General features: G+C 34.7%; 1 protein-coding gene and 1 pseudogene across 2 annotated transcripts in view; one reads left to right on the top strand and one right to left on the bottom strand.

Moving 5' to 3' along the window:
• RALGPS2 (Ral GEF with PH domain and SH3 binding motif 2) overlaps window positions 1–26586 on the top strand; it is a 154812-nt gene that overhangs the window by 64780 nt on the left and 63446 nt on the right. For both annotated transcript variants that reach the window (XM_043485810.1, XM_043485809.1), the window contains exons 5-8: window positions 890–973; window positions 9590–9679; window positions 13887–13979; window positions 18485–18611. In XM_043485810.1, the coding sequence (XP_043341745.1) occupies window positions 890–973; window positions 9590–9679; window positions 13887–13979; window positions 18485–18611 (394 nt within the window). The remainder of the gene's footprint in view (window positions 1–889; window positions 974–9589; window positions 9680–13886; window positions 13980–18484; window positions 18612–26586) is intronic.
• Window positions 12421–12872, bottom strand: LOC122452308 (annotated as a pseudogene).

Genomic DNA, 26586 nt, shown 5'->3' with positions numbered 1-26586 from the left:
TTGTATTATAGCAGCATTCCTAACCTGTTTTGACCCTTGAACCCCTTTGGAAAACTGAAGCTTCTGGAGCTGAACTCTTATTTAAAATCCAAGAAAATCAGTTCTAATAACATGTACCTATCAAAATATTTTTTAAAAACTGTCCTATGGCTATAGATGTGCCTCTTTGTTAATATATTAAGTATCTAGAGGTGCTGAGATTAGAACTTCAAAGCAGTGATGAGTGTAAATGATGTTTTTGAGATATCTGTACCAACTGTAATGTGATATGAAAATATCTGTGTTTTTATTAGTGATAAGTCACATATATTGCCAATTCTTCTGCAGTCGGTAGCCTACATGTATAATTAAAAGCAATGTCATTTCAGTTGGAGGTTAGTGTAAAACAAAATTTTAATTTTTTTTTTTACATCTAAGTTCTTGAGCTCTTTGAATTCTATTAATAGATCTATGGGGAATCAAACATCCCCTTTTAGGGGTTTCTTCAAATGCCTGGGGTCGTTGGCTTTCAGCTCAAAAGTTTGAGGTTACTAAAAAGTTGATTGGAAACTCTGAATGATTGACTGGGACTTGGCAACAAGTAGGCTTCACTTTATGTTGTGGGATGCTCATCTTTCATAATTTGTAGATTTTCCTCTTGGGATTCAGATCTCTTCAAAGAAGAATCTATAATTCTGCATATGGAATATGGATCTAATTATCTGTGTTCATATGGATAAGTAATTGTGCCCACTTGCATTCTTGTAAAATTTGTTTTTGTGATTTAACTGAGTGGTTATACTATTAAATAAAACAGTCTGGGAAAGTACACAACTGTCTTTAATGCTTTTAAACCATTAATGTAACAAGAAAACTGGGCTTTTTCATGAATTTATATTTAATTTTTCAGGAGCTTTCAAGTTGTGGATGGAATAAAAAAGAAAAATACAGTTCTGCACCAAATGCAGTTGCCTTCACAAGAAGATTTAATCACGTGAGTTGCTTATAAAATTTTGATGTTTAATTTCCAAAATTCAATTCCTCAGTGTGTAATTTTTCATTAAGAAGTAATTTAAGTTTTTACATCAGTTCTAGAGCATTTTCAACCAATATCTCGTCAGTGTCTTTCCATATAATCTTTTTCTTTTTTTTTTTCCTTCTGTAATTCCTACTGGAAATTTACTGGAACTTTGTGTTCTTTCCTACTTGCGTCTTAACCTGTCATATTTTACATCTGTCCCTTTGTGCTCCATTCTGTGTTATTTACTCAGATCTATATTTCAGTTCACTAAAATAATTCTCTTCCGATGTGTCAAATCTGCTTCAAATCTATGCACTTTTTTTTATACTAGTGTCATTTCCTCCCCCCACTTTTTTTCCAATTTCTTAAGATATCTTCAACTTTTTATTTTGTAATTTCTCTGTTATTATCCAAAGTCCTTGAAGTACTAATGCTCTGTATCTGCTTATTCATACTCAAAATAGCTTCTTATGCATTTTGTAGTTTTGAATTGAGAGCTTATGTTCATTTAAGCTTTAGCTGTGGGAATTTTGCTGCTGCCTAGATTGAGGGTATATACCTTCTTAGGGGTGTTCATTTTTTTTGCTTTCACTGTTACCAAGGGCTTTTCCAGAACTAGGACTATTTTTTATGTTCTGTGTTTTGGTTAGGGGACATCTGTAGTACTCTGTAGTGAAAGTTTAAGCTCTAAATCCAATTAAGGGCAGGTTACAAATTCTTAAGGAAGACTTAATATTCTTCCTCTTCTGTATTGTCTCCTCCTGTCAGTGGGTGAATTGTTTTAGTCTACATTTTCACCAAAACTGTAGCTCTTTGAAGATCTATTAGATAGGAACTGATGGGGGAGGGCAGAGGTGTGAAGCTTTACGTTATTACTTAGAAGGTGTATTAAATCCCAAATCCCTGTGCTCTTGAGAGGAAATCTGCCACCAGCAGCTGTCGTACCCTTTCCTTTTTTGCCTTTATTTCCTTTATTTTTGGCCTCAAGTGAACTCTTTTCAAGTTAGTCATGTGCAATGCTTCATCACTCAGTTGTGTCTGACTCTTTGAAACCCCATGAACTATAGCCCACCAGGCTCCTCTGTCCATGGAGATTCTCCAGGCAGGAATACTAGAGTGGGTTGCCATGCCCTCCTCCAGGGGATCTTCCCAACCCAGGGATCGAACCTAGGTCTCCTGCATTACAGCTAGATTCTTTACCATCCAGCCACAGGGAAGCCCAAAAATACTGGAGTGAGTAGTCTATCCCTTCTCCAGGGGATCTTTCCAACCCAAGAATCGAATCAGGGTCTCCTGCATTGCAGGCAGATTCTTTACCAGCAGAGCTACCAGGGAAGCCTACTTTTTAAAAAATGGTTCTCTTTAACCCAGCATTTCTAGGGGTTTATAGCAAATAGTATGTCTCAAGTTATTTGGGTCACTGCATTACCCAAAATGGAAGTGAGTTCGTATTTTTTTTTTTTCAGTTAGATTAAACCATTAGTAAGGAACCTACAGCAAATATGTCTTATACTGAATTCCTTATTTAAACTATATGGCAGTTGTTTTAAATTTTTTCTGGAGTGGTCAGGATTTATCATCATGGTAAACTTTTTTCTTTGCCAACAAAAACATTGTCACAATACCCACAAATTTGACTTTAGATTTTTAAGCACTAATATTATTCTTAAATAAGTCAAAAGATTGTTCAGAGTATGTCACAGTGTACCAAAAGCTCTTACACTTAATCAAGATTACAGTTAATCTATAATAAAATTTATTACTTAGTTATTTCCATTACTCTTATTATTTTCTCTTAGCAGTGTGATGGGAAATCTGAAGTAGGAAATTACAAAAGAAGTTACAAAGAGACTTTTATTTTTAAAATGAGTTTCTTGTAGATAGCATATAGTTGAGTCCTCCTTTTTTTTGTCCCATCTGACACAATTTTAGCAGGTAGTTGCTAAAGTAAAATCATTACTCTTTGAAAGAAGACAACAAAATCCACAATCTCTATAACATATTATCCATAATGATGACTATACAATTGAAAAAATTACCAGACACAGAAAGAAAAAGAAAAGGTTGACTGGGTATTAAGAGAAAAAGCATTGAAACCCCAGGAGTTGGCGATGGACCAGGGGGCCTGGCCTGCTGCAGGCCACGGGGTCGCAGAGAGCCGGACACAACTGAGCGACCGACTGAGTTAACTCGGCTGGGCTCAGACTCTCAATTCTCTTTCTTGTTGGAGAATAGATTGGTTCTTTCCAGATTTTGTCTTTATCTGGGCTTCTTAAAGTTTCCCCTGCACATGCACAGTTCCGAGGTCATCTTGAGATTTGGATGGAGTTTTTATATAGATTTAGGGGACTTTTCTTACCTTTCCAGAATATCCCCCCTTATTGTCTAGCCGATTGTTCTCTGACAGGCCATCAAGACTGTGGCCTTCTGCTAAAATTCTTGGTGCACCACATTGTAACTCTGAACGTCCTCAGACACTTAACTTTATGAGTGCAAATCTCATCCACTGCATCTTACTTCTTTCAAAGATCTATTCTCCAGTTTATGCCTGCCTTTTGGTTCCTCTCTTGTGCTTTTAAATATTGTTTTTATAATTTGTAATTATAATCAGAGGAGCATTTCCAGAGATACCTGCTTCTCAACATTACCAGAAATAAAACTCTCCCACATCTTCTTGAAACTATGCTTTTTTAATTGATTATCAAAACAGTAGCATACATTGCCAGAAAACTAAAAAAAATGTAGAAATGTATAAAAAGCTGGGGGGTAGGTGCAAAATCACCCAGAGATGACTATTACTAATATTTTAGTATATATTCTTCCATTCTTAATTTTTTTCTTGATCTAATAGAAGTCATGTTGTACATATAATTTACAGTCCTGTTGTCTTAACATATCATGAAATGTTACTGTATCATATTGATAAAATCACTTTGAAAACATTTTAAGTATTTGTATAGTCTCCTGTGACTTGACTCTATCACAATTTTAATTTTCATTCTATTTTGGCTATTTTTTTGGTCACTTGTATTTATGCCTTCTGGCCAGTGACTTTCTGATTTTTTTTTTAATTGGGGGAAAGGTTGCCTATGTTTTTTTTAAATGTTACCTTTAGATGATTGGAAATTTGACTAACTAGAAAGTAATGTTTTTAGGAATGATAATCATTTTAGGTTTTGTTTGTAGAAAAACTCCTTTTTGAAAGTGTTGATAGATGCTATCGTATGTTGTCTGTGATTTGCTTCACAGTATTAATGGAGCATCTAAGAGTGGGATGAGAGTACAAGTGAGAAAACTTGGCCGCGACTTCGTTGTTGGAGCTGGTTCACTTGTACTGGCGACTTCATTATTACCATGTTTAGTTCAGTACACGTTTGAAGATTGCCATGATAAAAAGTTAGGAAATTATCTTTAAAGCTTAACATATGTTTGGCTGTAAATAAAAGGTTTTCATAACACTTTTATATGATTATAAAAGCTTGAATAAAGCAGCTACAGTTAGAAATAACCTCTGAATAAAAGTAAGATTTACTTTTTAATGAAATACTTGATTCATTCCTAAAATATATTAAATGTTTGTTTGAATCTTATGAAACTGCCATTTCTGGCCTATGGAACTGGCAGGTTCATATGGTTAATCTAATGTATATTAGGAAGTATTATAATAAAACAACTGTGAATTCACCACTTAAACTAAGAATATTACCAAAACTGTTGAAGCATTTTATATGATCTCTGCTCTGTCCTCACTTAAAGGGTAACTATTATCTGGAAAACATTTTTTCTCTTTTGTTTTTTCTTAATTTGACTTTAAAAATTTTAGCTCTTGTTATAATTTCTATACAAGTAGATTTACCAGAAAACGTTGTGCCCTAAACAACATATTGTATATCTTGCTTTTCATCTTTGTAAAACATATCATCAGACTATATATAGACTTCTGTGGTTGGCTTTTTTCACTTGTATTTCTGTGCTGTATCCATGATAATGTATATAGTGCTTATTCATTGATTTTCAGTGCTGTCTTCTAGCATTTCATTGCATGAATATGTCAGAAAGAATTCATCATTCTTTTGAGGGTAGACTAATTTTAGGGTGGACTAATGTGTCTCCTAATTTTTTGCTGTTGTGAAGAATGTTGCTATGAATATTCTAAGAGTTTGGGTGCCCACGTGCAGTAGTTTCTCTAGTTGGTGGCTTTCAAACATTTTTTGGTATGACCCACAATAAGATAAAATATTTTTACATTGTAACTGAATATGCAAACTAAAGTTTTCTGAAATAATACTTACCTGTATTAGGCAATATGTACTTTGGTCTTTGCTTAAAAAAAAAATTGCTGCTTAAACTTACTAAGTTGATTCCCATAAAATAAGGGGGAAACACTGTGATTTGTTTGAAAAATGTGTTCCTAAACACAAAATTTGTGTCAGAGTATATCCATGTTTAACTACATAAGACAGTGTATATTTTTTAAAATGATTGTACCTGTTTGCTTTGAGCTTTCATCACTGCGTATCCTTATCAACACTTGGTGTCATTAAACTTTGAAATCTAATTGATATAAAATGACTCAACTTTTATTTTCATTCATTTAAATATTTACTAAGGTCCTACTATGTCTTGAATATTGGTCTTGATGTTGGGGATATATTAGTGAATAAGGAAAACAGAGATCATTCTCTTCATGGACTTTTTCATTCAGTCCTTCCTAATTTTAATTTCACTTTTTTTTTTTTTCATTTTCAGATGTTCTATTATTTTCAGATTTATCTGGTCATGTGTATTACTCTCTTATTTTTTACTTTAAACTGTTTATTGTAAAATAAAGCATGGATACAAAAAGAACACACAGAACAAGCATATGGTTTAATGAAAGTTGAGGAACTACACTAGAAACCCCTCCATGTCCCTTCATCCCAGTTCACACCCTTTCTTCCTCCAACAATAAATACTGTCCTGACTTTTATAGCACTCACTGTCATGTATTTATTTTTATAGTTTTTATCACATAAATATGGATCCCTAACTTAGCCTGGCCAGTTTTTTTTAATTTGTTAAATGTTTGAGACTTTTTAATTTGCAATTTCTCCCTTTATCCTTTTCTCTTCCTTACTATTTTGTGTGGAAGAACCTCTAGAGTCTTCCATAGTCTAGATTGCATTTTGTGTAGTTTAATATGTTCTATGTTCTCTGGAAATTAGCAGCTAATTCCAAAGGTTCAGTCGGGTTCAGTGCCTTTGGCAAGATTCTGGGTTGTATGGGGTTTCTTCATCAGATCTTTTTTGTGATATTAGTAGATACATTAGATATTAGATATAAAGAAATACTTTTAGTGGGGATAATTTTATAATAAGACATTTTTCCCTCATCTAGTATTTGCATACCTAGAGATTCATTTCATAGAGGTAAGGAAGGATAAATATTTGATTTTTTTCTCATTATTTAGCAGTTTTGAAGGTAATGAATTGGTGTTCTGTCATCCTTTAACAATGACAGTAGTTTTTAACTTTTTAATTTTATTTTAAACTCATAAACATAAACATAAATGATGTGAATCAGTATTCCCATTGCCATTATTATCATTATTGAAACTCATATTATCCCGTCTTTGGCCAACAGGAGTCTCTTCAGGTTGGCTTTCATGACCTTTCTCATGACCCTTGTAATCTTGAACAGTTTCTTTGCTTTTGTTTGCAAAGACATTGCATGTTCATTTTGTCCATTACCGGCTCTCTGCCTGGAATCAGCATTTCTTTAACAAATGTTGGTTTCTTATAGTAGGAAATGGACCTAGGTGCTAAAAATGCTCATTGCTAATAAGAGTGACCATAATTTCTAGGCTTTTTCAGCAGATATAGCTAGGATATCTATATGTCATACACACATATATATATGTACCAACTATTTGAAGATAAAATATCTCATAAATTCATACTAATACTTCAAATTCAAGACCAGAGTTTTACTTAATGTCTTCCATATTATATCTGTATATCCTTTCTTCCACACCTGCAACCTGGTTTTCCATGAAAACAGGGCATGATACAGTATCCTACAAGTTACTCATTTGCCTTAACCGACATCAACAAATAACAACAGTCTCAGAATAGCAATACTAATGCCAATAATACTCCTTTAAACAGTTAAGTACATATTTTTGCAAATGTTGTATTTCTTTTATAGTAAATAGTATATAGTGTCTGGGCATATAGGCGTTATATAATGTACTCTCCTCCTTTTAACCCTTATCATTCTCATTTCTGTGAATGTGTGTATTTAATGTTCACTGTCTTTCTAATGTTGGCGTTTCTCTCTAGTCATTTGATTTTCTGAAGCCTGTTCTCCAAGCATTTACTCAGGAAGGGCTCATTGGAACGATAATTCTTGAGTTCTTACATGTTGATAAGTTTACCTGTCTGTTGTATGAAATTTTCTTTCCTTGATAATATTTGATGTAGTATTCCATTTTTTTCTGGCAAAGTGTTGCTATTGAAAAGTCTGATGATAATTAAATTTTCTTTTCCTTAAAAATCACTTTCTCTTTTCTTAGCCTAAAGATTTTTCTCTTTGAAGTCCAATAATTTCATTAAACTGTATCTTGCTGTTGATCATTCTGGGGCAGTATTATCAGGTATGATTGGCTTTAGATGGGACTGTCAATTGGGAAGCACCTATACTTAGCCTTTCTGTCATGGTGGTCTCAGGGTAGCTGGACTTCTTACGCGGTAATTTAGGAATCCCATAGAGAATGTTCCAACAATCAAGGCAGGGGCTGCATGTTCTTTTATGACCTTGTCATGGAAGTCAGTTTCAGTTTTGTTAATTTTCTATTCCTTGAAGCAGTCATGAGCTTATCTAGGTTCGATGAGAGGTGACATATACCCCCAACGTTCAGTGTGAGGAGTGACAAAGAGTTTGTGGCCATGTTTTTAAATTACCATAGTATTTGTCTTAAAATTTGACATTAAATTTATTAAGTCAGTGATCATGGAGTTTATATTGAATCATAATTAATATTTTCTAATAAGGTTGTTGTTGGGCTTCCCTGGTGGCTCAGTCGGTAAAGAATCCACCTGCAATGCCCAGGGAGACCTGGGTTCCATCCCTAAGTTGGGAAGATCCCCTGGAGGAGGGCATGGCAACCCACTCCAGTATACTTGCCTGGAGAATCCCCATGGACAGGGGAGGCTGGCGGGCTGCAGTCCACGGGGTTGCAAAGAGCTGGGAACGACTGAGCGACTAAGCACAGGACAGCACAAGATTGTTGTTAAAATAAACTTAACTTTAGATACATTTTAGAAGTAAAATTTATTAGAATCAGGGATAATTATTGTCATTAGTAGCGCAAATTTAGTAACAAATATAAAGATGTCTTTGTAAAATATATTCGGTTTACATTTACATATATACTTTAAAATATACAAAGTTTGACAGTTTGTTTATAGATGAAAGTTGCAAATAAATTCTGAAATATTTCTCAGAAGAAAAGGTGGCAGTGGCTTTATTTTTGCACTGAGATTTCTAACTGCATCCTACTTTTAGATTTGTAGAATTTTGAACCAACTGATAGTACTTTGATTTTGCTTTCATAGTGCATGAATTGAAATATGTTATATAAAAAATGTACATTACAAAAAAAGTGTATATTACATACATATTACTCTGTGTTATATGATAAGCACACTGTTTTCACCAGAGCATTTTAGTAATGTTACAGACCCATCCTGCCTTCTGATGAATGATGTTTATTGTTTTTTAAAAGAAATCTTGAAGATGGTTTCATTGAATTAGAAAGCAAAAAAAAAAAAAATACAATCTTGATTTTAGAATGACTTAGATATATTTTTCTTTAAGTAGTTTTATATTTTATCCTATTCATATCAGGAAAACCATACTTGAGATTCTTTACATTTAGGATTCTACTCCATGTAAATAAATGGCAGCATGTGATTACACAGACACAGAAAAACATACTATAAGTAGCATGTTTTACAGTGTCTGATCTTAGAGCTTATCTAATTCTGCCAGAGTGTTTTAAAATACAGCAAAAAAACACTTGTATCGTGTTCTTGTTGCATCATTCTGGTTTTATTGCTTTCTCTTTTCCTTCAAATTTTACATTCGCTTTTATAGATGAAAAATCATTATGATGTTTTTATGTGTCTGTACAAATGTGTATATATGTTTCCCTGATGGCTCAGCAGTGAAGAATCTGCCTGCCAATGCAAGAGACGTGGGTTCGATCCCTAGGTTGGCAAGATCCCCTGGAGAAGGAAGTGGCAGCCCACGTCAGTAGTCTTGACTGGGAAATCCTGTGGACAGAGGAGCCTGGTGGGCCACAATCACAGAGAGTTGGACATGACTTAGTGACAAGGACTCACACACAGACAGATACACATGTCTCTGTCTGTCTGTCTGTATATGTGTATGACGTGTGTGCAGCATTTGAAGAGTTACGTCCTGGTGGTGAGTCAGGGGCGAGAGAAGGTATTTTTATACAACTCTCAGTAGTTCACCAAGTAGCTCTCGTCGTTCTTTCATCCTGTAAGTAAAGAATCTTACCATTCACCTATTTTTCATTTGCAGGTAAGCTTTTGGGTTGTTAGAGAGATTCTTCATGCTCAAACGTTAAAAATTAGAGCAGAAGTTTTGAGCCACTATATTAAAACTGCTAAGGTAAGATAAACGTGCTTGTTTTTGAATTCAGTCATTTACGAATGCTTGTGAGTAAATATTTGCCTGGGTCACTATAGTCACTATTTATTGACACTGGAAAAGAAGGCCTAATGATTAACGTAAGTTAATTTTTTAAATTGCATGTCTATTTCCTTTGCCTTTTCTTCTATTCCTCCTATCTTCCTCGCCTTTCTTTTATACTTTTCCTTTCTTTCTCAGAGAAGCTGAATTGTATTTGGGCAGAGGTCAAATTATGATGAAGTTTAATATTTATAAAATAGTTTGGTATAGTCTGCAGATGACTAAAAAAGCCTTATAGGATTAAGTAGGGAAATACATATCAGTTATTTGCCTTTGAAATAGATTATTCTGCCAACCATGTGGAGAATAAGACTTTATTTTTAAAAGAATGGTATAAATGAGGGTGTTAACCAAATACATTGAGTAGCATAGACAATAGATGCAGCAGGAGAAATAGAACATGGATTTCAAAGACAGTTAAAATTTAGAGAGGAAGATTGAATAGGACATTCCACAAGAGGATACAAGATTTTACTAAAATTGTAACAACTCCAAATTTATGTCGTGTTTACTTAAAATAGGTATAATGGTAGCCACATCTTTCATTATTCTAATAATAAATACATAACTTATCTCACCTGTGAATGAAGGAAGATGGAATAAATTGAGGATACCATTTTTACAATTGTAAATTATTGTACTCATTGTAAATATTGTAAGTCATTACTCTTCCATAGTTTCCTTGAGCACCTGGAAGCAACTGTATTCTAACATTGTATGGCACTAGGTGGCAGAGTTAGCCTTCTTAAAATTTGTTATTTTTTCAGAAGTGTCATAAAATTTTTAAAAACATTCTTTGTGATATGTTAGATAAAGATGGGATTTTAGCTAGTAGAAACCATGTCTTTTGTCCATAAATCCTGAATTTTCATTATTGTTTTCTGGAGTTTTTGTTAGATTTTTTTTCTTTTTTTTATGTATGTTCCACTCAAAACCACCAAATCCATTAGACCTGTCATTATTCTCATCAAATAATCATTTAATTCCAGTTCAGACTCATACTTTGAGTTATTTCTGATAATGCTTACTTTTACCCCAGGGCCTAAATTCATAATTTTTTTGTCCATGACTGTCTCTTCAATCCCTCTAGGGACTCTGCCTTCTATATTGTTTCTTATAAAACAGGCAGGTCTTTCTCTTCTTTTAGTAGATGTTTCAGTTAGGTTCTGTAGAGTCAAAACACACACACACATATATGTATATAATGTATAAAAAGATTTAAGAAATTATCTCATGTGATTGAGTTGGGGAGAGGCTGGCAGATTTGAAGTCTGTAGGGCCAGCAGACAGCCTAGAGAGTTAGGAAGGAGCTTCTAGACTTTTGCTGTTATCAGTACCACTGCTTATACAGAATTCTTGTGTGAATCTCTTGGTGCTCAACTGCAGGTTAAAACACTGGAACTATAGGGAGAAAGGACAAATTACCTTCAAAGAAATGACAATGAGACCAGTCGCTTTCATTGAATCTGATGAGAATGAACATTTTTTGTGTTTTGGCTATTTACGTTTTTCTCTCCTGAAATGTCTGCTCAAGATCTTTCTTTGAACAGTATTCTCTTATAGTGTTGGTCTTTGATTTTTATAGTTTAAAAAATATAATCCCAGATGCTAAAGTTTTTTGCTGTATTCTTTGCATACATCTTCCTATTTGTGACCTGTCTTACAACTCTTTTCCTATTGTCTTTTGATACAGATGCTCTTAACTTTAATAGTCAAATATATTAATTTTTAACTTTTATTGTCTTATTTATTGTCTTGTGCTTTAAAGAGTATCTCATTTAAATCTTACTCTAAACTCTGAAAATGTCAAAGATTTTCTCACACATTACTCTTTAAAACTTCTATAGCTTTGATTTTGGTAGTCAGTTCTTAAATTTTAGATATAATACATGTAATTATGGATTCCAGTTCATATTTTTCCATATGAATAATCATTTTGGCACCACTTTAAATCTTTTTTAAAGCTCTCTTTGTTTTGTCTGGAAGCGTCTTTCTGTCACCCTTGTTCTTGAAAAATGCGATTCCAAATTCATGATTCATTTTTTTAATTTACACTGCTTGGGATTTCTTGAGCTTCCTCACCCTGGGAATTAGTGTCTTTCAGTAATTTGGGGAAATAATCCACCATTACCTCCCATAGGCTACCCACTCCAGCATTCTTGGGCTTCCCTTGTAGCCCCACTGGTAAGGAATCTGCCTGTAATGTGGGAGACCTGGGTTTGATCCCTAGGTTGGGGAAATCCCATGGATAAGGGAAAGGCTACCCACTCCAGTATTCTGGCCTGGAGAATTCCATGAACTGTATAATCCATGGAGTCACAAAGAGTTGGACACGACTGACCAACTTTACTTTCACCTCTCATATTGTTTCTACCCCATTATTTTTTTTATCATGTCCTTCTGTAGCTCCATTTAGATAAATATTAGCCTTTTCCCCTCTACCTTTCATGTCTTTTTAACCTTTATTTCACATTTTTAGAAAGATTCCTTAGCTTTTGTGTTGCTTTTTGGGTAACACCTTCCTTTTCATTTCATTGGAAGCCAGTACCTGATGTTGTTCTCCATTTGTGAATTCTTGTTTCCTTTTCTTTTTCTTATTTTTCCTCTAAGGCATTTCCTTTGTATGAATTTGCATCCCTAGTTTTTATGAATCTACATCCCTAGAAAAAGAATCCAAGGATTTTCTCTCCTGTGTGTTTTTGTTTTACTTCCTAGTCCATGATGACAGCTGAGGTTGTCAGTACAATAAAACCAAACTGATGGGATGGGAGCAGGTTGTTCTGCCATTTTTCTAGTAATAGATCTTGAGTCTCACATCAAATCTGGGGCTGATCCCTCCACACTTACTGAGCCTGCCTGTGAGGTTCACAACAATTTTCCCAGCCCTGTGATCATCAGTGATTTCAAATGCACTAATGTAACCATGCTTCATCATCACAGTTAGAGACGTGAGGATGACTTTGGAGCACGGCCTAATAAGCACCTGGCTTTTGCCTCTCTTTTCGGCGTTATTGATACTCTTGAGAGCATCAGCCAAGACATTCACACGCCCCATTATGGTGGCACAGAAAGATGGCAGAAAGAGTCCTTGTGTTTTTCCCTTTCCCTTTTTTATTTTTTTAAACTTGAGTTCATATTTCTTGAAATTTTATGGGAGTTCTTTCAGACCTGAGTTAAGGTGGTATTAGTTAGGGTTCGTGAAAGGAATAGAACCCCTCGCCTTTCCTTGCTTCTCATATTCATAACAGGCAATTTTTGTCTTGGAGTTTCTTGATGATTAAGGACAGTTTTACATGATAAGACCTTTGAGGTATAAACATCTGATAGTTTGAAGAAATCTGGGCAATTAGCAATAATTTGACAAAAGTAGATGATCTCTTGGTAAACTGACGGAATCTATCATTAGCATGCACACACAGCATCATATGGGATTCTTCTGCTTGGAGGCTGTAAAAAGCAATGTCTAGTATTGGGAAGCAGGTAGATGTTCCAGCATGAACAAGGAACAAAGGAATGTGGATTCAGGCGGGAGGAAGCCAGAAATTGAGGAGGGCTGTGAAAAGCAAGCTTGAACCTTACCCTGGAATGTTAGGGGTCCTGCTGCTGCTGCTGCTAAGTCATTTCAGTCATGTCAGACTCTGTGCGACCCTATGGACAGCAGCCCTCCAGGCTTCTCTGCCCACAGGATTCTCCAGGCAATACTGGAGTGGGTTGCCATTTCCTTCTCCTGTTAAGGGTCCTGAGTAGGACACAAATCAGGATCCTGGGCATGGACCTTTCTTTGAACTTGGATTATAAGGCAGAACTAGTAATAGTTCAATATAAGAAAGGAAACTGCCTACTAGAAACAAGGATGCATACCAGATAACTTTGATGCTGAGTCATAACTTTGGTTTTCTTAATGTATAAGACAACTGGAGGTAGATGTGTTCCCAGAGCTAGGAGGGAGTTCTGTGTGGGCCAAAAATCAACTTACTGTAAACACAGTGGATACCCCCAAAACAATGAGGGTAATAAGTATGCTATAAGAACCACCAGTTGCCTAATCTGTATTTGTGTTCAAGTTGTCTTGTATTCATGCTATTTATTTTTCGTCTCTCCTCCCCCTTTTTCTTAAATCTTTCAGAAGTTGTATGAGCTGAATAACCTTCATGCACTTATGGCAGTGGTTTCTGGCTTACAGAGTGCCCCAATTTTCAGATTGACTAAAACATGGGCGGTGAGTAATCTTCTTTAGTTAATGATAGGTTAGACTTCCTGTTGGAAGTGAAGATGTTTAGTTCCTCTGGTAGTTCTTAGTAAGGTTAATATGATAATAGATAAGGATTTTTTAATTACTTTGTACTCTGTTCTTTGAAACCTACATTTTTTTCCTCTCCCCTTAAATAAGTATTTCATGAGGCTTGTTAGGTGTTTTGAGCTAAAAACCAACTTGGTGCTTGGTTTCTGCTCTTTAGGAAATCATTTTTGTAGAACTTCTTTAAACATCTTTGACAACATAGCATTTCAAGTTTACTAATGGGAAACTGTAAATGTGAAAATAAATTGCATTAATCATGTAAAGATTATGCTTTTGGAAAATTTGAGGAAGATATAAGTTGTAAGTTGCCCCCAAAATTTAGTGATTGAGATTTCCATTACAATATTTTTTACTCAGTAAACTCTTGGGTTTTTTCCTTAGGAATAAAGGAAAATCTGATAGCTAACATGGAAGTAGGCAGTGTTTCTGTGCACGTTGTGATATTATGCTAATCATACTTGGTTCTATTTAACAGGGTCAGACTGTGAGTTTTTACTTTTGCAAATTTGTGTATTTTTATAGTTGATCAATGTGATGCTGGCCTCAAGCTTGCTGGGTATTTTTCATTTAGATTTTATAGAACTGATTGAGTTAAATCTGTTCATATTAATACTATTCTTTAATGTTAAAGGGGAACTACACTTTGTACAGAGGTTTAGTGTGTTCTTACTGTGTTAGTCAAAGACTTGACTAACTTTAAAACACTTTTTTACTTACTAAAATTTAACTTTGTTTTTAATTAGCCTGGTGTTCTCACTTTTCATAGTATCTGAAGAGACAGATGTTTCTCATACTGGAAAAACATTAGTATGGAAGAGCTTATGATCTTCTTTATATTTCATTTGTATTTTAGAAACACCTGAGTGAACAGTTTTCCTACTCAAAATTATTTTTAATAATGATGACCTAATTCTCTTTTATTAAAATTTTAATTTAATGAGGGAATGGAAGTGATTATAAATATACAATCATGAATTCTGTCTTTGAAGTTTTAAGGAAAAGAAATTGTACTCTGGTTAATATTGTGGTTTAGAAATGAGATACATTTCCCTCAAGTTAATTTTTGTTTCCTTGAAGTTATTTTCATTCTCTCTCTCTCATGTCTTGCATTGAAAATAGTTTTATTTAAATTTAGTAACAGCTCCATTATTAATCTGAATAAAATTTTTGGTGTTCATATTAAACTTGAAAATATTCCACACTTTTGCTAGGTACTAATTGTTTGACATGCATAGTGGATGATATAGACAAAGTCCTGTTCTTATAGAGCTAACATTCTACTGGGAAAAGATAAGCTGTAAATATATAAAAGATATATCATAAATAATGATGAATGCTCTGTAGAAAAATAAAACAGAGTAAATGAGATGTTTAAAATACATCCCTCATGCTTTTCTGTGATATGTGATAAGAATTTCTGATAAGTGATTGGACCTAATTGCAGGTGGACCTGCCAAGGATTGATGACCTTGTCAAAGATGTTGGAATGATTGTATTTGAGAGAAGAGTGGAAGAAAAAATGGGACAATAAGAATAGAGAATGCCCTTGAGGAATTTTGTTGTGAAGTACTGGGGTGAGGGCCAGCGATAACTAGAAGAAAAGTGAGATTAAAGCTTTGTGGTGTTTTGATTTTAAAGATGAGATCCATGACAGTGTGCTTGAGTGGTAGTACAGTGATCTAATGAAATGAGGAAGTGGTAACAGAACAAGAAGTCAAGCCTGTGATACCCTAGATTAGAGGAGATAAGGTCCAGTACTCCAGGGAGGCAGGAGCAGTTTCTCCATTTTAACAAGAGAGAGGGGGTGCAATTGGTTACAGACACAGGTATGTTGGTAGATTTGGTGGTGGGATTCTGTAGAATTCTTCTGCAAAATTCTGTTTCATAAGACATAAGAAGCAAGGTCATTAATTGACAGTGGGAGAGGTATTGGAGGTTTGAAGAAAGAGGAAAGGATGAAAGTCATCAAGGGGACTGTTAGAGTGAATTAATTAGGGAAACATGTAGGTCTTAGGAAGGTCCACTTGAGATTTTTGGTCATGAACTTAAAGTGAAACTTAGTGTTCAGCATTACCATGAAGAAGTGCTGAGAATTAATTGTATTTAACCAGTTGGATTTTTTTTTTAGGCTTGTTTGTACCACAGAGAGGTCAAGGATAGTACAAGAGATAAAGTAGGTAAATATAAAAGTTGTGATAGATGAGGAATCTAACCCAAGTAAAAAGAAAGAAATATTGAACAGTGAAAGGGTAGTATGGTGGAAAATCCTGGTGCCCTCAAATGCAGGGAATGTACCAAAAAATAACATCACAAATGGGGGAAATATTAGAAACATTCTCTTTAACATCAAGGAAAAGTATGTCCATTTTCACTGTTTCTACTCAACATAGAAATTTTAGCATAGTCAAAAAAGATTAGAAATAATAGGATATACTCTCAAAAAATTAGAATTACATTGAGTTACCATTTATCCATCAACTCCACTTCTGGGTATATACCCAAAAGAATCCAAGATTGAGACTCAAACAGGCATTTTTATACCAGTGTATAAAAAAGCATCATGATTAACAATAACCAACAGGTATGAACAATCCAAATGTCCACAAACAGATGGATGAACATACAAAATATGGTGTAAATGTACAATGAAATACTATGCATCCTTAAAAAGGACTGTAATTCTGACACATGCTGCACCTTGGATAAACCTTGATGATATTATGCTCAATGAAATAAGCTAGACACAGTAGGACAAATAGTGAATGATTGCATTTATATGAGGTGCCAAGAGTAGTCAAATTCATTGAGACAGTGTAGAAGGTGGTTCCCAGGGCTGAGAGGAGCAAGAAATGAGCAGTTCCTGTTTAATGGTTACAGAATTTCAGTTAGGGAAGATGGAAAGAGTTCTAGCCATGGATGATTGCAATGATTGATGGATAATGTGAATGTACTTAATGCCACTAAATTATACACTTAACACTGTTTAAAATGGTAAATATTATGTATATTTTACCACAGCTTTTAAAAATAGTCCTCTGAAAACAAGTCTCTGCTATCCCACCCCAAGTTGAATCCTTTCATTCTGATTATTGATTTGTTATGAAAATTGCAAAATGTGTTATTTTTATACTTATCAGACTCCATGCTTCTTTAGTTTTGTGTTTCAGATATGTCAAAATCAGCTATGAGTTCCAAGTAATTTGTTTCTCCTGATACTGTACCAGAGTTCTGGAATGATTGACTTTGGGGGAAAAAAAAGCTTTCTTGTTATCCTTGCTGTGTCATGCAGTATAATTTGCATATTCAAATACTTTGTTATGTGGGAGAGAAAAGAATGTTTGGATTTATAGATTGAAGTGGAGAGTTGCACCTAATCTTGAAAGTGCTAATCAAATGTGTTGAAACTGGGCCACAGAAAGTTCTGAAACCAGTGTTTGCAGGACGAGTGTTGGTGTGTTCTACTTCCCCTTGGGGTCTCAGTCGCCTCATCTTTAAATTAGTCCTCTTGACTTTTCTCTTAACCTCGTAGGAGAATTAGATGAGAATTTTATAGGTGGAAGTGTTTTGCCTACTATAAAATAACAAATATTTTATGACATAAAGTGAAATCTGACTTACAACAAAAATGAAATAGTAACTTCACATATTTAAAGAAGAGATTTTTTTTCCCCAGAGTCTTTGAAATACTTAAAAACATGTATTTTCTGAGTCTTTTAGTTAATATTATTTCGGATGACTGTCCTTGCTTTTCTTTTATTCCCCTTGATATCTCCATTTTTCTCAAAGGGCATGCACTGTAAATCTACTTCTCAAGCCTCCTAAAACAGCTGCAGTTGATTGTTCAACTGTATGTAATACAGCACTGATCAAAGGGATCAAGGAAAAAATCTCAGAAATCCAAACATGTAAATTGTAGTTTTATAGTACTGGCAGGACTAATTATGGTTAGAGTCATCAAGAAAAATTATTACGTAAATTATGAAATTCAGTATTTATTTGTTAATGCTTATGTAAGAATTATAATCTACCTATCTTTGAGGGGGCAGGGGACAAGTCATGAAAATATTTGGGCCTTTGAGGTGAATATGAATATATAATTATTTTAAATTAGGAAAATGACTAATAAAAATTGTTTAACCATTTAAAATAGTAAAGATGATAAATAATGTATTATAATTTACTACTTAGTAAGTTAATTATTTTAGGTACATACAAAGTATATTGTATTTTATGAATAATGAATTTGGGTTTATTATATTAATAAACATGTCTGGTTTTATTTTATTTATATACTACCAAAATATAATTAAAGAAAATAAAACTTTGAAATTAAAATTCAAATTTATAGTAATTGTAACTTTTAAGTCTTTACTATAATAAAATTGGATACAGAGATAACTTGGGCTTTTCTATTTGTCTTTTAGTTATTAAGTCGAAAAGACAAAACCACCTTTGAAAAACTAGAATATGTAATGAGTAAAGAAGATAATTACAAAAGACTCAGAGACTATATAAGTAGCTTAAAGATGACACCCTGCATTCCCTATTTAGGTGAGTTATGTCACTGTATATTCATTATGCCTAGTTGTTGCTCTGCTTTAATCAATAGCTTATATAAAATTCAAAATATTTTAAAAGTTTGTGTGTCCTTTAAAGAAATTAAAGGATTCTTAAGTTGAAAAAATTGTCTAGAGGAATGTGTTACCTTACTACCTGGAATTTATTTTCATTTTTTCTTAGACATGAACCATGTGGTAAAGCCATACATTTTTGCTATTTTAGTAATGCTTTAAAAGAATGAACTAGTAGTTTGCAGTGAAGTTTAATGCTGTGAAAATATTTAACATCAACTTAAGAAATTGATCAAAAGATATAATGAATTTATTGTCAACATCATGAGTTCTTGGTTTATATTGTTGGCAGGTATTTTACCAGTGAATTATGAAAACCAGTCTCAATGAAGGTGTTATTGTTTTTCTGGAAGAAATTAGCTGTTTGGCTGTGGAAATTTAGCTCAGTGCTGAGACAAACCTGTATTTTACATATTATTACACATAGTGTGTATCTCTTTATTGTATATTTTATAGTGTTGATGAATTCCAAGAAGTATTGAACCAATAACATAAGATATTCACCAAAATATGAATAGTGATTTTTATTAGGTGTTTGAATAAAAAATGACTGAAACTATACCTTTTTAATGTATATGTGAATTTAAATACAGAAAATATGTATACCTAGTATATGCATTATATTATGTATACCTTAGTATATGCATTAAAATAAATTGACTTGATCCTATGCAGAAAGTAATCAAAAGATAGCATTTGCTTTTTCCCTGTATTCCCTTTTACCCCTTATTTCCACTCTTTCTTTTATGTAACTACTCATACTGGATTTCACCATAACTGCTTCTGAAAATAATGGAAAAACCTGTTACTTGTTTAGGAGACTCTACAGTGTCATCTTTGAAGTCTTTATAGTACCAGTGACTAGAACTCAAAGTAGGGGCAAAGACAGCTGATTCAGTGTCATTCAGCTGATCTAGAGCATCACCTTAGTTTGTCAGAGATCTTAACTCATCATATCATTGTGGGACATTCTCAAATTCCGGTGGGAATAGGAAATGTTGTACATCCTATGTTCAAGGCAGAATACTCCTGTGCATTGTTCTTGGGTGTTCAGCTTTCTTTATAGTCCAACTCTCACATCCATACATGACTCCTGGAAAAACCATAGCTTTGACTAGATGGCCCTTCGTCAGCAAAGCAGTGTCTCTACTTTTTAATATGCTGTTTAGGTTGGTCATAGCTTTTCTTCTAAGGAGCAAGCGTCTTTTAATTTCATGGCTGCAGTCCCCATCTGCAGTGATTTTGGAGCCCAAAAAAAATAAAGCCTGTCACTGTTTCCATTGTTTTCCCATCTATTTGTCACGAAGTGACGGGACCAGATGCCATGATCTTTTCTGAATTTTTCTGATCTTTTCTGAGTTTTCTGAATGTTGAGTTTTAAACCAACTTTTCCACTTTCCTCTTTCAGTTTCATCAAGAGGCTCTTAAGTTCTTCTTTGCTTTCTGCCATAAGGGTGGCGTCATCTGCATATCTGAGGTTATTGATATTTTTCCCGGCAGTCTTGATTCCGGCTTGTGCTTCATCCAGTCCAGCGTTTCTCATGATATACTCTGCATATAAGTTAAATAAGCAGAGTGACAATATGCAGCCTTGACATACTCCTTTCCTGATTTGGAACCAGTCCATTGTTCCATGTCCAGTTCTAACTGTTGCTTCTTGACCTGCATACAGATTTCTCTGGAGGCAGGTCAGGTGGTCTGGTATTCCCATCTCTTGAAGAATTTTCCACAGTTTGTTGTGATCCACACAGTCAAAGGGTTTGGTGTAATCAATAAAAGAGAAGTAGATGTTTTTCTGGAACTCTCTTGCTTTTTCGATGATCCAGCGGATGTTGGCAATTTGATCTCTGGTTCCTCTGCCTTTTCTAAAACCAGCTTGAACATCTGGAAGTTCATGGTTCACAGACTGTTGAAGCCTGGCTTGGAGAATTTTGAGCATTACTTTGCTAGTGTATGAGATGAGTGCAATTGTGTGGTAGTTTGAACATTCTTTGGCATTGCCTTTCTTCAGGATTGGAATGAAAACTGACCTTTTCCAGTCCTGTGCCCACTGCTGAGTTTTCCAAATTTGCTGGCATGTTGAGTGCAGCACTTTCACAACATCATCTTTTAGGATTTGAAATAGCTCAACTGGAATTCCATCACCTCCACTAGCTTTGTTCGTAGTGATCCTTCCTAAGGCCTACTTGACTTTGCATTCCAGAATGTCTGGCTCTAGGTGAGTGATCACACCATCATGGTTGTCTGGGTCATGAAGATCTTTTTTGTGTAGTTCTTCTGTATATTCTTGCCAGGAATATTCTGTATTCTGTACAGAAATATTCTGTGTGTTCTTGCCAGGAATATTATGCATTCTGTACATGAAACATACACTCAGCATCTTCATAATTTTATACATTGGATTCTCCATATAATTATTCATCCCTATACCAGTCTGTGAAGAAGCATCTGAGATTGTGAGATGATTGTGGAACATTTGGCACAGACATTTGGTAGACTTGGGACAGGAAAATGAAACAGTGAAATATTTGTCGGACAAGTTCTTGTGATGTAGTTAAGCTCGTTTCCAGCATGAAAATCACCTTTTTAATGTAGTGACAGTTTCATTTTATAGCATACTTTGAGATTAAATGTATTCATTTCATCTATCAAAACAAACATGCTTTTCCTAAGAAAATGTGAAGCATTTCAACTTTATACAACTTTCTGACTGCTTGCTTTATTTGTATCATATTCAGCTGATTCATTTTCTCATTCATAATCTTCAATACTAAAGTATGTTGAAGAATGAAGATTTTATAATAGTTTATATCCTGTTAATATTTACATTTTTCATATGGACATGGGCTTGGGTGGACTCTGGGAGTTGGTGATGGACAGGGAGGCCTGGCATGCTGCAGTTCATGGGGTCGCAAAGAGTCAGACATGACTGAGCGATTGAACTGAACTGAAAATGAATTAGGATCGTGGTTTTTAAATTTAACTTTTCTTCAGAATTTTTTCCTCACTTGTATTAAACTAGGCCTAGTGCAGATAGATGCCAAAAATGACAACATTTACAAGATGCTGTACATTTGATAGGAGATAACTTGTCCTGAAGACATTGGATAGATAATCCTCATTGTGCATATTAGGAGCTTCTAGCTAACTATCCCTCCTCAAGTGTACAGAATTTGCATAATGCTATCCTTTATCCAGATGGCTCCATGGTAAAGAAGCCACCTTCCAAGCAGACGACCAGGGTTGGATCCCTGGGTCGGGAAGATCCCTTGGAGAAGGAAATGGCAGTGTATGCCAGTATTCCTGCCTGGGAAATCCCATGGATAGAGGAGTCTGGCTGGCTACAGTCCATGGAGTCACAAAGAGTCAGACAACTCAGTGACTAAACAACCACCCCTTATCCTTTAACGTCTACGAAGGTTCTTTTGGAACAGATGTGTCAACCAAAAGAATCTGTACTATACAGAGAAAAGGTAAAGGTTCATCACCTATTCTTAACATAAGAGGCATTATCCAAACTAATGATGTTTTTAGTGTTATGAATTATGAACGGAACCAACCATCATTCTCTATGAAATTTAAAACAGAAAATAGAGGCTTATATGCTGACAAAACTCTTACTTTGATACTGCCAGATTTATTTATAATTCAATGTGGATTAAATTATAAAAAGTAGAAAAAGTTGGCTTTCAACTCATCATCTGTTGAAAAGTTGTCTCTTCTGTTGGTTTGCATTCAAGGTAAAAATTAGTCAGCCTGGACAATATAGTGAAAAGTTCTTAGGCTAAGGATACAGTTTTTCTGGAGAGAAATAGTTTGGCAAATCTCAAGGAAAAAATTGTTTTATATGAGAATTATTGCTTTAAATCTGAAAATCATTAACAGCACTCATTTGTTCTTGTCATTGGAGAACAATCTTAAGGGGCTTATTGAAGAATTTGGCATGGGAAGTTTTGCTTTGCTGGAGAGAGGGGAAAAGAGCATTGTGCAAAAATAATTTTGTTGTATGAAACATGATAAATATTCTTTCATGTGCATTTTCTAGCCTCATTTCTACTTTATTTATGTAATTTTGGGAGGATGCAGTAGCTCAACCAGCTTAGGATGTTTTCTGGGAAGGAAAGCATATGTTTTTAAAACTATGGAAATAAGTAAGTTGTTGCAGTTCTGTACACTGCTTCCTATTAAGTAAAAGCAAAATTTTACAGAGAAGTAAGATGGCCTCACTCTGTCTCCTATAGAGACACCCCCAACTTAATTTGCAATTTTGTATGTTAGATTTTCAAGATAGCCACCGCCCACTTTTTTCCCTTTTCTGAGAAGAGGAAAGCTGTCTTTATGTTGGGCTTCTCTGATGTCTCAAGATGGTAAAGAATCTGCCTGCAGTGCAGGAGACCAGGGTTTGATCCCTGGGGTGGGAAGATTCCCTGGAGAAAGGAATGTCAACCTGCTCTAGTATTCTTGCCTGGAGAAGTCCATGGATAGAGGAGCCTGGTGGGCTTTTTTTCCTTCTCCTTTTGTGAGAATAGAAAAGCTTCCCTTATATCCATCTGTAATAAAGAATATAAATTGTACCCTTTCCATCCCCTATCCTCTGACAAGCACTATTTTGTTTTCATTAATCTCTCTCCCTCAGTAGTGTGTAAGCCCTTAGTTTACCTTGGTCCAGGGCTCTATGTTTATCATCTGGAATAAAAGTGGGCACTTAGTATTTAATACTTAACTGGTTAACTTCATTAATTATATTATCCCTTTCTGGCTCTTCCCATTGTTCCAGCAATTTTGTCTGAGTGTCATTTTTTGTCTACAGTTCTCTACCTACTCCCAGTGTTCTATTGGTGCATCGCTGGCCATCCAGCGTTTGCTTAGACTGTTCTTGGTGATAGATGTAGAGCAGTGATCAAAGTGGACTTTGACCCTTCCTTTGTGGAACTTAACATCTCTTTAATACCAAAGACTGTTGTAAGCTGTGAAAGAGGTACATTACATTACCAGGCCTTGATAGCAGTGCCCTTATCACAGCAATGTTTGAAGCATGCCTAAACTTGGAAGGACCTTCAGATTTTATCTGATCCTCTTTAATGTTTCAGGAGTTTTCAACCTATCTTGATCCCTTAGAAGAATATAGTTCTTTAATTTTATATTAGTTTTAAAAATTTTTGCTAATCTATGTACAAATATTTTCAAAAACAGTAGCTTTTTATTCACATTTCTACCAAGATATTTTGACAGAGTCCAAAGTTTTCTGCCACTCTGTGGGAATGAGTGAGAATTGGTAGAATTTTACTTGGTTAAATGTATAAAAGTCTCTGGCACTGATCTCAAAAATGCTAATGGTCAAAAAATGTCATTGGCTTTTAATATTTTAAGAGTTTTATTCCATTTTCCTTTCTTTGATTTGTAGGTAACATACACCATGGATTACTTTACCTTATTCTTCTCATTAGGATTACATAGTGAATTCTAAAACAGCAATAAAGCATGTTCAGTCATTTTCTTCTGAATCCCGAGAATGAGGTCTGAAATGAGCTCTGACCAAATGGCAGCTAGCCCTAGCTTTTTCTTTAGCCAAAATTACATTCCCATTTTCCATTACCTCATTTATATCCTTTTTTACTCTCATTCTTTTTTATATATTTAAAATTCTTCTAACTTTCTTTCATGGTGTATTTTCTGAAGTTTACTTTAGACTATTCAATGACTTGTGATATAGAAGGGTTGGGGATGGGGCTATATTGATTGCTTTCCCATTCTCATAGTTTTTTGGGTTTGTTTTTTTTTTTTGAAGAGCCTATATCTTTAAAATATATGTATATTATGTGTAGAAGTTATATAGATCTGCATTTTAATCATAAACAGAATCAGATTCCCCTAGTTCCAACAGCTTTGCCAGCAGTGTTTCCAACTTGATATTTCAGTAGTGTGTTTTGTAAATTTTTTAGCAAACCTTAACAGGAGGATAATAATAAAAATCTTAAGTAACATTTATTTGCAACTTAATCCCATATGCCCAACATTGTATGCTTTATATAAATTTTCTAATTTGTTACAACAGTTTATAAGTGATACTATTATTCATGTAAGTGAAGAAACCTGGACAAGGGAGGTTAAATTGACTTGCTCTTAGATATGCATTATAACCATTTCGTTTACAGCTCCAAGAAAGCATTATGGAATTATATTGATATTTTGGAAATCGGTCTTTAGTTTTAAGTTCATTTTTCAGTCTTTCCTATAATTATCTATAGAATTACAATGTAATAACTGTTGACCCCACTGATTGAAAACCAAGCTTATTTTTAGGTGGCTTCTTTAAGGAGGGGTCATGACATCATAAGTATAATCATTCTTTTCTTACTTATTTTCTCAGACACTAAAATAAAAGACTAAAAAAACCGTTAGGATATAATCATCTTTAACTTACTATTGATTAATTCAAATATGTAAGAATCATATCGCATTAGTACAGATTAACAGGTAATTTGAAACATTTTCATAGTTGTAGAAGCTTTTACAGTCTTATTATATGATTGCCAGTAGGAGTTCTAACAAATATAATGCCAAAAGAATTAGCACTCCTTGACTCATAGAGTCAAGTGAACATTAAACTGAAAATCTGATCTTTACACTCATGCAGGCTTGGAGCCTGAGGATGAGTTTAATTAGTTCATATCTACTTAATTTTAGAGATGCCAAGTTTCCTTGACATTGACGATGTCCCATTGAGTGGAGGACAGAGTCTAAGTCATTTTTAGGATAAGCTTCATTTCATTTATTAAAAATAACTAAACATAAGTAATCCTTCTATAAACCAGCTCCAAGTTTTTAGCTCAATCTTACTGAAGGTAAGGCAACCACATCTTATTCCCCAGTAACCTGTAAAGTAGCTAGCTATCAGACTTTGCCTACCATACATGTGACTTACCTAATCTCTCACAAGATTCTCATTAGGCTGAAATCTCTTAGTGTGGCTATTCCTTTTTTTTTTTTTGGCTGTGCCGCACAGCATGTGGGATCATAATTTCCCAACCAGGGACTGAACCCTAGCCTCCTGTATTGGAAGCGTAGAGTCCTAACCACTGGACCACCAGGGGAGTCCTTTTTTTTTTTCTTTTTTTACTACAGCTGTTCTTAATTTTTCTTATGGCCCATGCTCTTTACTACCTGCCATTAACAGGGGACACAGCTCTATTAGGTTTGTACATGAAGATCATGGATCAGTGTAATTTTGTGCTGGAAAATTTGGATAGTGTTTCTTTTAGCACATTTGTTACTCACCCTGTGCAAGGCACGACATGATAGGTAATGCAGAAAGTATATAGATGAGCAAGAATAATCTGGTCTACTGAGTCCTTACTAGTATCAAGCATTATTCTAAATGTTTTACCACATGTGTTACCTCATTTGATTTTCACAGTAACTGCATGAGCTAGGTACTGTTGTTATCTCCATTTTATAGGTATGAAAACTGAGGCAGGAATATGTAAATTAGGCCCAGGAATATCTAAGTCTAAAACATGTACATAGTAGATTTGGGCCACAAATCCAAGCAGTTCTGCCTTTAGGACCTATGTTTAGCCATCATATAATATTGCTTCTTACTCCCTAATCTCAAGAAACTCAGTTGCCTAAGTTATTCTTAAGCTTTCCAGGAACTTTAGAGCAGAGCTGCGTCACCTGTCTGTAAAGGAGGGCACAATGGGCTCTATGGGCAAGGTGCTATTAGCATTCAGCAGTTTTCTAGTCTGTATGTTGACTTTCACATGATTCTGGTGTTAATAATATTCCTCTTTTGTGAAAATTCTCTGAGACTTGTCTTTAATCGGGTTTTGGATGTGTGTGTGAAATGCTGTAGTTCTGCAAATAATGGATTGTCCTAGTAAAGTTTTATTCAA

The sequence above is a fragment of the Cervus canadensis genome, chromosome 13, assembly GCF_019320065.1.
Source record: "Cervus canadensis isolate Bull #8, Minnesota chromosome 13, ASM1932006v1, whole genome shotgun sequence".
NCBI lineage: Eukaryota > Metazoa > Chordata > Mammalia > Artiodactyla > Cervidae > Cervus > Cervus canadensis.
This window is presented reverse-complemented; position numbering and strand designations above follow the sequence as displayed.